General features: G+C 33.4%; 1 protein-coding gene across 12 annotated transcripts in view; it reads right to left on the minus strand.

Annotated features, from left to right (window-relative positions):
* Positions 1–13,030, minus strand: part of LOC141455712 (pseudouridylate synthase RPUSD2-like) — an 880,316-nt gene that overhangs the window by 299,591 nt on the left and 567,695 nt on the right. For 8 of the 12 annotated variants that reach the window (XM_074130995.1, XM_074130993.1, XM_074130991.1 and 5 more), the window contains one exon: positions 5,423–5,455. The exons of the other annotated variants lie outside the window; for them this stretch is intronic. In XM_074130995.1, coding sequence (XP_073987096.1) covers positions 5,423–5,455 — 33 coding nt within the window. The remainder of the gene's footprint in view (positions 1–5,422; positions 5,456–13,030) is intronic. 12 annotated transcript variants of the gene reach the window in all.

The raw sequence follows: 13,030 nt of genomic DNA on the forward strand, positions 1-13,030 counted from the left end.
TCTTAAAGGGAGAGGCCTTTGCCCAGAAATGGGCCTAATTCCAAAATCTAGAATAATAGAATAAATATATACAAAACATAAAACAAATAAAGAAGTATAAATGTATAAAACATTTCAACCTTCTTATCTAGTGAAGAAAGAGAAAAGTTAGGTGAGAAGGATTGAAATGCAGGGAAAAGAGAAGAGGAAAAACCTGCAGCTAGTGTAGAGAGTTAGAGGAGTATCTGTTTTAGTCTTCTGTGTCTGTATGTTATGGAAGGATCGTAGGAGGCTATGTCGCGGCAGAGTGGATTAGGATGGCAGTCTAGGATGGAAAGGAGTTTGAGCAGACGATTTTGGATAAAGGAGTGTACAGGAGTAATGGACCACTAATACTAATTAAAAGATTTTCCTGTGTCGTAATTTTCTTGAAAAGGACTCTAAATGCTTTCCGCAAATTTAGCACCTTTTTTTTACATTTTATAATCATTTAACTTTAATTTGGAAATTTGACAGGAAAGTAAGGATTTTCTGAGTGTAAGTCAGGAGATGTCTTAATTCAAATCCTAAGAGTAAAAATGGTAACATTTTTGACAAAAATAAATCGTATGAATAGCGAAACAACAGTAGCACGTACACCGTGACTAACGGCGCTAAGGTGGTACCCACACAGAACTGTTCCCTTCTATTTTTGTATTCTGTAATGGGCCATTAAGGCGGTGTCTGGCTTGTATAAATCATTAGTCCTCTAACGGTACTTTGCCGCAGTAATTTTTTATATTGTAACAACAGCTTATCAAATGGAAATCTGAATATTTCTTTTTTTTAAAAAAAAAAACTTGCGATCATTACGTACAGCCAATGTTCATTAAGCTACTCAGGCCATTGTTCGCTTTCTTAATATTTGTCCAAAGTGGGAAAATTCCAAGAAAATAAAAAAAAATTAAGCATAACTACAAAGGAAATCTATCCGTGACGTCGTTTCTCAAATTTACAATAAATTCAGACGCTACAGCCAATCACCTATCGTGATTTAGAACTTATAGTGGAAAAAACAAGTTTAGAGAATACAATGTTAGATATTAATTCTAAAAAAAGAGTTAGGGAAACTAAAAATTGCAATTTTGAACTTACGTATATTCTATTAAAGATAAAATGGTTGAGAATATATCAAAAAAGTTTAAAAACCAGTTCCAAAAAACGATTAAGAGAAACAATGAATACTAAATTTAAACTCATAGTCCAGTGAAAAGAAAAGATTAAAGAATACATCAAGAAGGTTTAGAAATCAATATTCAGTATTCAAAATGAGAGAATTAACGAACACTGAACGTAGTCAGGATGTAGCGTATTATTAATTTGTACGTAAAAACTTAATGATGACATGCTATTTTCATGCAAGAATAGTAAATGTATAATTGGAATTTAAAATTAAACAATTGTTAATAAAGACTTACTGTGTATTAATAATATAAAGTTCATCAGCACCTCAGTAGATCACCAGTACAATAGCACTTGGCACTTTATAAAATAATTCACACTATTAGCACTAAAACTCAATATCATGCACAAAGTATAACTTAAACACAATTTATAAAACTGAACATTACTTTAACACTCGCTAATATTCACTTAAAAAATCACGTAAACAAAGAAACACCAATAACGAGTTAAAGATGGCCGCCGGTAACTGGCAAAGGGAGGTTATCTAGACAGGGTGACCAACTTTGTTTTTTATTTATAATCACAAAATAAAATGTAATTAGTGTATAAGAAATTAGGAAATTTGGGATTTGATTTAATCGATTTATTTTAAAGTCGACTTTAAAATATTAAAGAAGATTTAAATAAATCAACTCTGGTTCGAACAATCACACGGCTGAAATTTTTTTTAAGCTAAACTTTTGTAATAAAAAGTCACTAACTATATTTTATTTTGGTAGATTGTGAATGGCAAAAAAATACAAAAGCTGGTCACTCTGCTTAGATAACCTTCATTTAACAGCTGATCTCTTTGGCTAATCAATAACTTTTCCGGAAAAGTTTTAAAACAAAGTGATGGTAATGTAGAAATCTAATTTTTCAAAAAGTTCCATTAAAATGAAAAATCTATTTAGTAACGTGGTACTTCCTTCCGGCTGTGTTTGAGATTCTTTGTTTGATTATTTCCTGTTTTATAATAAGCATGATAAAAGAAAGTACTGTAAACTGGAGAAGTTACTCAACCACACCTTCACAGAATGCTTTTCGAATTTTTCTGAAAAACTGTTTCAAATAAACGATGCTGATCAACATGAGTACAGTAAGTTTATAAGTGAACACCAGTTCGAAAACATAAAGTCTGAGCAAGCTCCATCTTTGTATTCAAGTTAGCACTCGGAATCTGACTGAAACTTAGCGATTTATAGATCAACGCAAACAAATACAGAGACGACCTATGATTTTCAGTGGGTAGATAGGTTCCCTCCAAAGAGCTATTTAAGAATAATGTACAGTCAAACCACTTATATATTATTAATAAGAGTTATGTGTGTAGCTAAAATTCCGCGTTCAAGAGAACTCCTCCACCACGAAATACCATTTTACAGAATTCATTTTTCATTTTTTATGAGACTCACTCTAAAATTGCTTCTGCCATTTTCTCCTGACTACATATTTACATAACACTTGAATATTAGGAGTCTCACATCTTTCATTTTAAACAATTCCAGGAAAATTCATCTCAGGACGTCGAGGAGGTAGTTTACGCTATAAAATATCATTACGGCGTAATGTGCTTTTTTTTTTTTTTTTTTTTACTCTATAATGTTTCTAAAATTTAAATATTTTAAAATTCAGAGTTTGAAGGAATTTTGTAAACTGCTTGAGATTTTCGTAAAAGGCGGAAATTTCTCAAATGTCAAGCGACTGATGTATAAATCATAATATATTAATTACTGTGGTCAGTTCACTTATTTAGGCGTTCCGTTCTTTTCTTCTGCTAAATTTCTTAAGACCAACGAATATTTTTTCTTGCTAAGAACGCCTCTGCCACATTTGCTGTTTTGTCTCTACTAAAGCCATGTAAGAGTGATGATTGAAAAACTAAAGCCCATCTCTACGATTCTATCTCTGAGAGTGTGCTTCTTTATTTGTCTGAAATTTGGTGTTCGAGCTATACTCATATTCTAGAGAGAGGGCAATTAAGGTCTACAAAAGTTTTGTTACACCTGCCTAAATGTACGCCTGACTCATATGTCTGACTTGAAGCTGGCAGATGTCACTTTTCAGCTTAAAATCTTTAGGCGGATGTTAAACTGGTGGGAATCTTTGTTAGATATGCCAGAATACCGACTACTTGAGTTGCGCTATTCCTAGATTGTTGGAATTGAGTAGTTGCAGTATGCCATATAACTGGGTGATAGAATTGATACGGTATCTGATTTCCTGAAATTCCTGTGAGATTTCATTTGAGAATTTATCTTTTTATTTTCTCTTACTTCTTATAAACTGCAATGGTGAGAACTTTCGATTACTGCTTTTTCCACGTAAATATACGCTTTGAGGTCACTGGCTCCAACAGCCTTTTTCGATGCAGTGCCGGTGTATCCGGACCGTGATTTATCGACAAAACTATCCTCCAGGAAAGGGACTAGCTCAGTGGTTAGCGTTTACTGTATTCTAACGCGGAGATACCGGGTTCAAATCCAGTAGATCCCCTTAGATTTTTTTTTCTCTCTCTCTTCCTAGGAGCTTCTTATAGCTCGATGTTCGGTAATGGATAAACGAGAGATCATTGTTCTGAGGGCGGTAGTGCACTGAAAAAATCACCGAGCGCCAATGACCACAGATGTTGACGCGCTTTAAATAAATAAATACAAAAGAAAAACCTGCCCACCGCCGTTCAGTACAAAAACATTTAGGAAGAACAAAAAAAATCTATGGACAGAATAAATAATTATGCCTACATATGTATTTTGTACCATCCTCAGTATGTTAGGCTTAGGTAAAATCAAATACCCTTACATATCATGGTGATATGGGGGTAGTGGAATAAAGAATACCCATCAGCGCTGGCTCCAAAATCGGCAGGGGTGGAAAATTAGAATAGCTCTATAAAATTATGGGATCAGAACACTGTAGGGGAAATAATAAAAAGTTTGTGCTTATTTAGGAACACTGTTGCCAACGAAAAAGTGTATACTTCAATAAATAGAAATATCTAACATTGGTGCTTAAATAAAAAACAGAAAAGTAATATTTGATAAGTAAATACTTATACATGAAGATAGCTGGGACAACCAATATTGTTTGGATGCAAAATGGCTGACTCTATAAACCAATAAAGACATCAGACTACAGCAGAAAGTGCAGAGAGATCGTTATTTTCTAAGACAGATCTTTCCATACGACAACAGGAGCAAAAACCTGCACACGAGATCCCTTGTATATAAGCAAAGTTTTTGTGGAAGAGAGAGTTACCTTTAGGAGCAACACAATAGTAAAACTCAACGAGGCCCCTGAAGGCATATGATAGACTGTTTTTATCACAGTGCTATCCACTATAACACAACCATAACTAATACTCAAACTGCCTGCTCATGGGCTAGGATTCCTTTTTATACCTTGTATACCAAATATAATAATCAAATTATATAATTATTAACATGCGCCTGTTCTAACATGCTCCTACACTATAACACTATCATAAGCTCCTACACTATCATGTTCTCCTACACTACAACACTATCTTAAGCTCCTACACTGTCATACGCCCCTTTATTATTAATTATTAATCAATTTAGCTTAACTTTAAATTTGATTTATAATTTTTTTTCTTTGTAAATTTGTAAATATCCCTCTCCCTTCTCATTCAGTCACTCTCATTCTCTCATCTCTTCTCATTCATCTTCTCATTCTCACTCAGCGCTATTACTTTGCTAATTACTCTCATCTCGCTCATCTCAAGTTCTTCACTTTTCCCCTATCACATTCACAATCTATCGCCTGCATATTTCTCCTTTCTCACAGCTTGACAATATCTCGGAGGGTTGTCTCTGGACATCTGCTCCACTCTTGTGCTCATCTCTTCCCTTTATCACATTTACTAGATGCTAATTTTGCAATTGTAAATTTTTCAATAAATTATTAAAAAAACTTAAATTCAGACAGAAAATGAAATGTGGCATACCTACTAGATAACAGAATCATTTTTAAGTTATTATTATCGATATAATCATAGTAGATCCAGTAAGTGTTAATTCTCTGAACCGAGTATTTGCAACCTGAATTAGAGAAATGAACCTAAATTTTTGTGTTTACGTTTTATGAGATGACATAAAATATTAAACTGCTCTACAACAAACTCTGCAGGTCTCCCCTCTGATGAATATACTCTAAAAAGCGCCCATAACCAGAAATACTGATTTAGTGTATAAATAATAATAATAAAAATGGGACTTACTTTTGATCTAAGCGGACTAAGCACAGCACTCACCTGAAACACAATGTTACCAACATGATCATAATGAAACACAATGTTACCAACAATATCAAACAATGCAAGTTTAGATAATAAGAATATAAAGAATAATGTAATAAAAAGAACGTTAAAAGCAATGCCATGTATTTTCAGAAATGGCCAACTTGATTTTTTTTTTTTTTTTATATAAATTGCAATAATGTAATACCCAAGTTATGTACTGTTACATAAATTTATTTTATACTCTCCGATGTAATAATACCTCACTTTTTACTTTTTCTCATTGCGATAGAATAGTTTCCAGCAATATTAAGAAAATAAATAACACAACTGGAACGATGTAGTTTTTATTTTTTCATTTATTTAACCGTGAAAATAAATGTATAAAATAAAGAGATGTATCGAGAATATAAAACCAAAAAAAGCTGTATTTGAAGAGAAAAAAATACACTATTTGAGGTAAAAAAAAGAAAAAAAAAAAGACAATTTGCTTGCCAGACGTCGTTGCTAATGTCAGAATACAGCGTCATTGCGCCAATCCAACTAGGAAAGACAAGTACACATTTGTTAAATTGTTTGGCCGTTTTTGATTACGCTGACATAATAAAAACTAAATATTACGTTTAGGTTAGCCGCCAGCAATTTTGGGCATTTATCCATCTATCATTAATTTAAATTATTAATCTGTTTTCTTTTCCAATTACTATTTTTTAAGTCAAAATGTTATGATAAAACTTTAGCTAATAATTAATTTTTTGCCAAACAGAAAAACAAGATAGCCTACAAAAGAAGCTATTAAACATTTTTACTAGCTTTTATAACTGAGCCTACTGGCAGGAATTAAATGTTTCATCTCTGGAATCGATGATTTCTATTCAAAAGTTCAATTAAATCTTTTCCCAATTTCATGAATTCAATTTCATTTCAGGCAGAAAGTCTGATCTTTCTGGGAAATTAAGCAGCAGATCAAAAGACAAAGCGTACAATTAATTTATAGAATTTATTAACAAAAAACACCAACAACAAAAGGCTATAAAATATCCGTCAAGACAGAAAGCTAGATGTTATAAATACTTAGGTAGGTAGGTCTATACAAACCAAAAAGTTAATTTTGTACTTAAAATAAGTATATGAAAAACCACACAAATATAGCTAATATGCTATTTGAAAATACAAAATTAATATCTACCGTATCTGAATTAAATACACTCCTAGATAATTTAAAAAAAAATTAGTAAAGGAAACGCCTACTTTTCCAGACGGGTCTAAACGTTGCAATGTCTCTTAAAATAACTACCAAATTAGAGAACTCTTTTTATCAATCTTTTCAAATAAAAATGTTTTAACTTTTCAGAAGGGAATATCATATTCAATTAGCGATACAATCAAAGAGTTGTATAGCAATCGAATCCTCAAAGAAATTTCTTCTCAAACGAAATAGCACCCGCGCCTCTATCTTCAATACCGAGGAAGATATTCTTCAAAACCCTAATTTGCCAATAAAAGAAAATAACCAACTCCTGCACATCTTAGATAAAAAGTCTCTCTTCAGTTTGCCCAATATTGCCGCAGCTTCTTGGATGGTCTTTTATCTGTAAAGCGCAGAATAGCAATACAAAGCTGTCCATCAGAACTAAGAGAAATACGGCTCTCCGCATAACCAAAGATCGCAAAATACTTCTTGCGCAGCACCACCTGAAATGAAGTTGCAACGTCTCTCTAAGCACGGCTTAGACTGAAATTAGTAAACTCAACAAATAACCCAACTCGTTTAGCAATATACCATAAATATCGGTCAAATTCTTCACTCTCTCTCTGCAATCTAAACTAAACGCTAATAGTCAATATGTCTACTGGGACTAACAAGAGTTGCGTTCTAAGTATAACTCACGGATTATTCACTTCAGTTCTCTCGGGTTCCTTACACTCTAAATTTACATCATGTAAAGTCTGCTTGTGTATTGGATTTATGGAAACTACAATGTATTTAACAATCAAATACATTATCGCTCATCAAATAATAATGTACACCCACATTAAGCAAATTACTTAATGTACTACTGGTAGAGTAAGTGACAATGAAGTTCGGGTTACAGGCAGTTATCCTGAGATTTTAGCCTTCCAAATCCTAAGATGTAAAAGTAATACAGAAAACCACAGGAGCCTTCTTTAAACCCTAAAGAAAAGTAACAAAATTTAATTTGAAAACAAAGAAAAAAGAACTAGATAACCTTCTACTTGGTGCCCGCCCAACTCATTCATTACGACCACAGACGGAAGATCTCGCCCAAAGAGCATCTAGCTGAACTAGTAAAACAAATTATTTAAAGTCTTTAGTAAAAGTTTTATTTTAATTGCAATAAATAAAACCTTAAAACGTTTAAGTATAAGTAACCTTAAAACGCTTTTTGTACGTTAATTGATGTTAGAAAGCAATAATCTACTAACCATATGTCTTGTAGTATTAAACACTAACACTATTTCTTATTTATAGTTCCATACAATTTCTATAGAGCGAGCCAGTGTCTATTTTTGTTGAAATCACACAGGAAGCCAGGAGAGCTGTTTAAACAGTGACATGTCAGATTAGAGTTGAACCAAACAGTCTTGCTCTACTACTAATCGTCAAAATAATAATAAAACTGCTGGTAATTTATACCTGTAATTTTTAGGATTTGCACCATATTTTTAAAATAGGATATTTAATAAAAGTCGAAGACAAATCGAGGCCTAAAGTCTCATAAAATTAAGGAAAAGATAAAAAAATGTCAGTGCAATAGGTACTGATTTAGAGACTAACATGAAGGTTGCCCCGAAATAAAATATATTTCAGAAATTAGCTAAAAACAATGGATATTAAAGTTATCTTTCTTTTATCGTTTTAGAATGTTCAGAACAATTATGCCAAATAAGTAGAGTCCAAACAGTTTTAATTAGTAGTAAAGATTATTTAAAATGAGTTTAATTGTCAAAATAAAGAAATAATAGTTCTGGAAAATTTAAATTTGCTTGAAAAGTGATTCAAGCAGTATCCACATAGCGCTATAAATTGAAGTAAACCACTGAAATTCATTAACCTGGGTAAAGTTCGTTCAAAGAATTCAATTAGTGCTTTGATGGTGAATAGGAAGAGAGAGCATGGTGGCCAGCAAACTACGCCAAGGAGAGCAATCCATTAAAGATCGTTGCTGATTAATGGATCCGATAGATACCAAAAACAAAAAGGATAAAGTACGTGAAAAGATTAGAGCTACAGCTTTTCTAAAAGCAAGATAGTGCGGAGGGGAGAGTGAGAATAACTGAAGATGAACATCATGGGCAGAAAAAATCCCAAACAAAAGCTAGCTAAGCTTGGAGAACCCAATAAAGTATTCTGGGTTTGTAGCATTTTTTGGGGGGTAAAAATTACGTAAGGAACATCTTAGGTTCGGTTTAGCCAGGTCTATTGGCTATTTCAGTGAAATTATTGGAGATGAGCAGAGGGCTAATTGTAACAAAATATCGAGGAGCGAGAAAAGTAAAGTTTGCTCAAATTGGCCGTCATACCAGCCTCAAATGAGTTTGTCATTCGAAAGTAATCAATAACTCTAAATTTATTCCATTATAACTACTGCAGCCAACATAGATCTGCCCTTTCGACTAACACTAATTTCTCAAGCATCTTTTAATTACAAAGAGTGATTAGTAAAGTAAAAGCAAAGTAATTGCCTATTTTTTCAGTCGGGGCTTAACGTCCAACTACCAATTAGGTGTCGTGGACGGAGGCGACTAGTAAACATACTTTACTGTAAATTTCTCTTATTAACCATTAAATAAAATCCAAGGCCTAAGACCGGGAATCGAACCCATCACCACAATGCATACGATATTAGCTTTACTGGTCTCGCCTCTAACCACTCGGCTACCGTGGCGCCTGAATGATTAGTATTATTCGGTACAAAGTTGGTGAATAGAGAAAAAGTACTTCAATTATAAATAATAATAAAAAGTCGGCAATAAAAGTTTCAACTTCAGATTGAGAGCTAATTAAGTAATTTTTTTCAATAATTACTTTATTTTCCAATTGCACATAAAAATGGCGGATTGCTGTTAAAACTATGCCAATAAAATCAATCAATGAAAATAATAAAGGCTCGTATTAACTTTTCGTGTAACTATAACTAAAAGTTGGGTTTTTACTTTTGATTCAATGCTTACTTGAAAGTCCAGTTTATTTAATATTTTGGGTAATGCAAAATTCTTAATTTTATTCTTCCTAATTTATTACTTCACACTTTCTTGGTACTGTTGAGTTCCTAAATTCCTCAATAAACTAAAATTTGCAAGAAATAACTGTTTTATAAACTGTTCTTTTACATATGCCAAACAATTTGAAACAAGTAAAATTATATCAAATTTAATTTTATTCCAGGAGTTTAGAGCCACCGAACTTGCCAAATTATATTTGATCAAAACTTTACTACAAAGAATGGTTGAATGATGGTAAATTCACAGAGAACTTTGTTTTTCCTGTGAATTTTTAAGTTAAAAAAAAAAAACAAAAAACTTTTATTTCAGTTTTACTTCAGTGACGCTTCGATAATAAATCGATCATTTTTCAAAACATTAAAAAACAGTGAATAATGGTGCTTTAGAGAAAGAATCCCCGCCCTTTAATTCTCTTCCAAATTTTTCATTTCTTTACCTTTTTCTTACAATAAACCATTTTTCTTTTTCATACTTCGTCATTTATATCACCTACACACTAACCAAGATTCTTTTAAATTGATTTAATTTTCTTTAGTTCAGAAAGAACTTAACGCGAGAAATTAAATCCATTCATAAAAAAAAAAATTATACGCAATTATTATATTATTGTGTTTATAAATCCTATAATTTTTCTAAGAGTACGTAAGCGCATCTTGCTAGTTCAGAATTTGGTAGAAGGTCATAAAAATAAAAGTTGTTAAACTTGGCCAATTTTATGGAATTATTGCATGGCACTTTGATTTTATATATTATTTAATTATTAAAAAAAAGAAGTTATGATTTTTTAATTTAAAAGTTATCGTGAATATTCTCGAACCCTGGTTCCGCAAATGGAGAATAAAGGTAAACGGAAATAAATCCCGCTGCATATCCTCCACTTTCAACAGAAAAATTTTCCCTCCAGTATACCTGAATCACATTTCGATTCCCATAGCGGATACTGTTCGTTACCTTGGAAGAAGCGACTCACGTGGTATCCACATACAAGACTCAAACGACTTGAACTAAACCAGAGATATCGAATGCTCAAGAGACTACTTGTCAAACGGTCAAAACTGATTCTCACAAACAACTGTAACAGCCCTACTCGCTCCCATCTGGACTTACGGACTTGAACTGTACGGAACAGCTAAGCGTTCAAACCTAAACAGAATCCAAACCCTCCAGTCAAAAATCATCCTTCGAACCATCACTGATGCTCCGTTCTACGTGAGCAACCATACCATCCACGCCGATCTGGGAATCCCATTTGTTTCTGACCTTGCCCAGTCCCCCCGCTACATCAAATTCCACTCCAAACTTTACCTACACCATAATCCCTTAATCAGCAACCTGTCCTGCACTAACCTCCCGTCAAATCCTCCTCGCAGACTGAGGCGTCGATGGCCTTGCGACCACCTGGTCGAGAGATAAACAAGGCCATCCTTCGTGTTCAATTCATTCGGTATTTTACTTTAACCGACTTATGATGGTCATCGTTGGATGACCTTCATTCATGCCATTCCAGTGATTTTATTTTATTTATGTTACTTATTTATTTATTATTTTATTTCGTTTTTACTTTGTGTTACTGTATTTTATTTCAGTTTTCTAAGTCACAATTATAATTGTGACGCTTGTTGCGTTTACGTATTAAGCAGTTGCGAATTTAAGAATTAGAAAAAAAAAAATATCGTGAACAGAAAAGAAGTATTCTAAGGACTCGTCCATCACTATAATTTTTTAAACCTATGTTACTACTTTATAGTAGAGCTAAGTCCTAACTAAAGGAAGTCCTAATGGGGCAACTCATATGCTTCACCAATATTCATGGGTGAGTAGTATAAAAGTGTAATTTCTAGGTGTGTTGGAGAGCAAGAGTACACCTAGAGGTGGGTCGAAATAGTTACACCATTAAGAACCTAACGCAAGTAGCCAATGTGAGTTATGTGAGATAACAGACTTTTAGTTGATTATTTTCTTAAGGCTACCTGCAGAGACACCGAAGAAGAAGCTGGTAGCCCAGACTTCGCTCGAAGTTCATATAAGTTCGAAATCAATCTTAAAAAATTGCAGAAAAAAAAACCCTTTGGCTAAAGTTAAGCCTCGAAGCTCCGCTCGTGCAGTAATTATGACTTCAAGCTACCCGATAAATGTTATAAACAAATACTATTATAATTAAAGTGAGTTAGTAGTCTTAAATTGGGCGGTAATTATGCCGCATGATGAAGCTTTAGAGGAGGAGACGAAGAAGATCAGCCCAATCTGCATGAACAGGAAGTGTTGTTGTTGATGATGATGATGAAGATGGCCGGCCGTAAGTGAGCTAATTAAATTCCAACATATCCACCCCCACAGCCGCCTCTCTAGCTGTGGCGGTCAGATATAGGCCTGATACAGTCCTGCTTGGGCTATGCACCAGCCCCGCGCTCTACCGAACAGAACATGTACTGAGTCTAGTAAATACACTGGAGACTACATCTACAGACGGTCAATACACGACCTAGCTTCACCTCTATCCTTTGCCGCCAATTAATTACTTCTTATTACGTTCAATACAAAGAGTTTTACAAATTTTAATGAGCGTTTTAACATATAATAGCTAGTATTAAAATTCAATTCTAAAAGTAACTATTATGTAGTCTGATGGACTTCCACAACACTGGATGGATAGTTCCCAAGATTAAGGTTTGTTTCAAGTTTAGTCTAAACTATTTTGTTTGCACTAGTGTTGAAAACAAAATTTACAGGATTATTTTTTCGTAAAGGGTACTTTTGGAAGAGGGGATGGATATTTTTCCACTCTAAAGTACTATTTCTGTAAAATGTACGAATCCTCATGTTGAATATTTTAAAAATAGGATAGCTAAATTGTCTAGATACAATTATAAGATCGTTGACAATTCCCTAAAGTACAACTTGCGCCTCATCACTAAATTGATTTGTTCACTTTGAGGAGAATTTTGGAAAATGCTTTCCAAATTTTCTCTAAGTTTTCGTATTCATATCGTAAGTTTTTATTTGAATTATTTTTCTTGGAATATTAATTTTGGGCAATTTGAGGAGGTGTGTCTAAAATGTTCCTGATAAGTCGTTTATTCTGTTGTGAGAGTTTAGATCGCTTGTCGAGAAGTCTAGAGAGAAGTTTGAATCTTCTGTTCAGTTCTTTCCGTTTGAGTCTAGTATGAGGACTGCAGGTCAGGCATTTATTTGCCCATGAAGAGTCCTAGGTACTTAATCCAATCTGTTGTGGGAAGAGGAGTGAGGTTTAGGTAAACGGGTGGAAGGATAGTTCGACTTAGGGAGAATTTAATGTGTTTACATTTGTTTTCATTAATTTTAATTCTCAATTTCTTTAGCCAA

This window comes from Rhodnius prolixus, unplaced genomic scaffold (genome assembly GCF_049639745.1).
Source record: "Rhodnius prolixus isolate KJV_2025 unplaced genomic scaffold, Rpr scaffold_4, whole genome shotgun sequence".
Classification (NCBI taxonomy): domain Eukaryota; kingdom Metazoa; phylum Arthropoda; class Insecta; order Hemiptera; family Reduviidae; genus Rhodnius; species Rhodnius prolixus.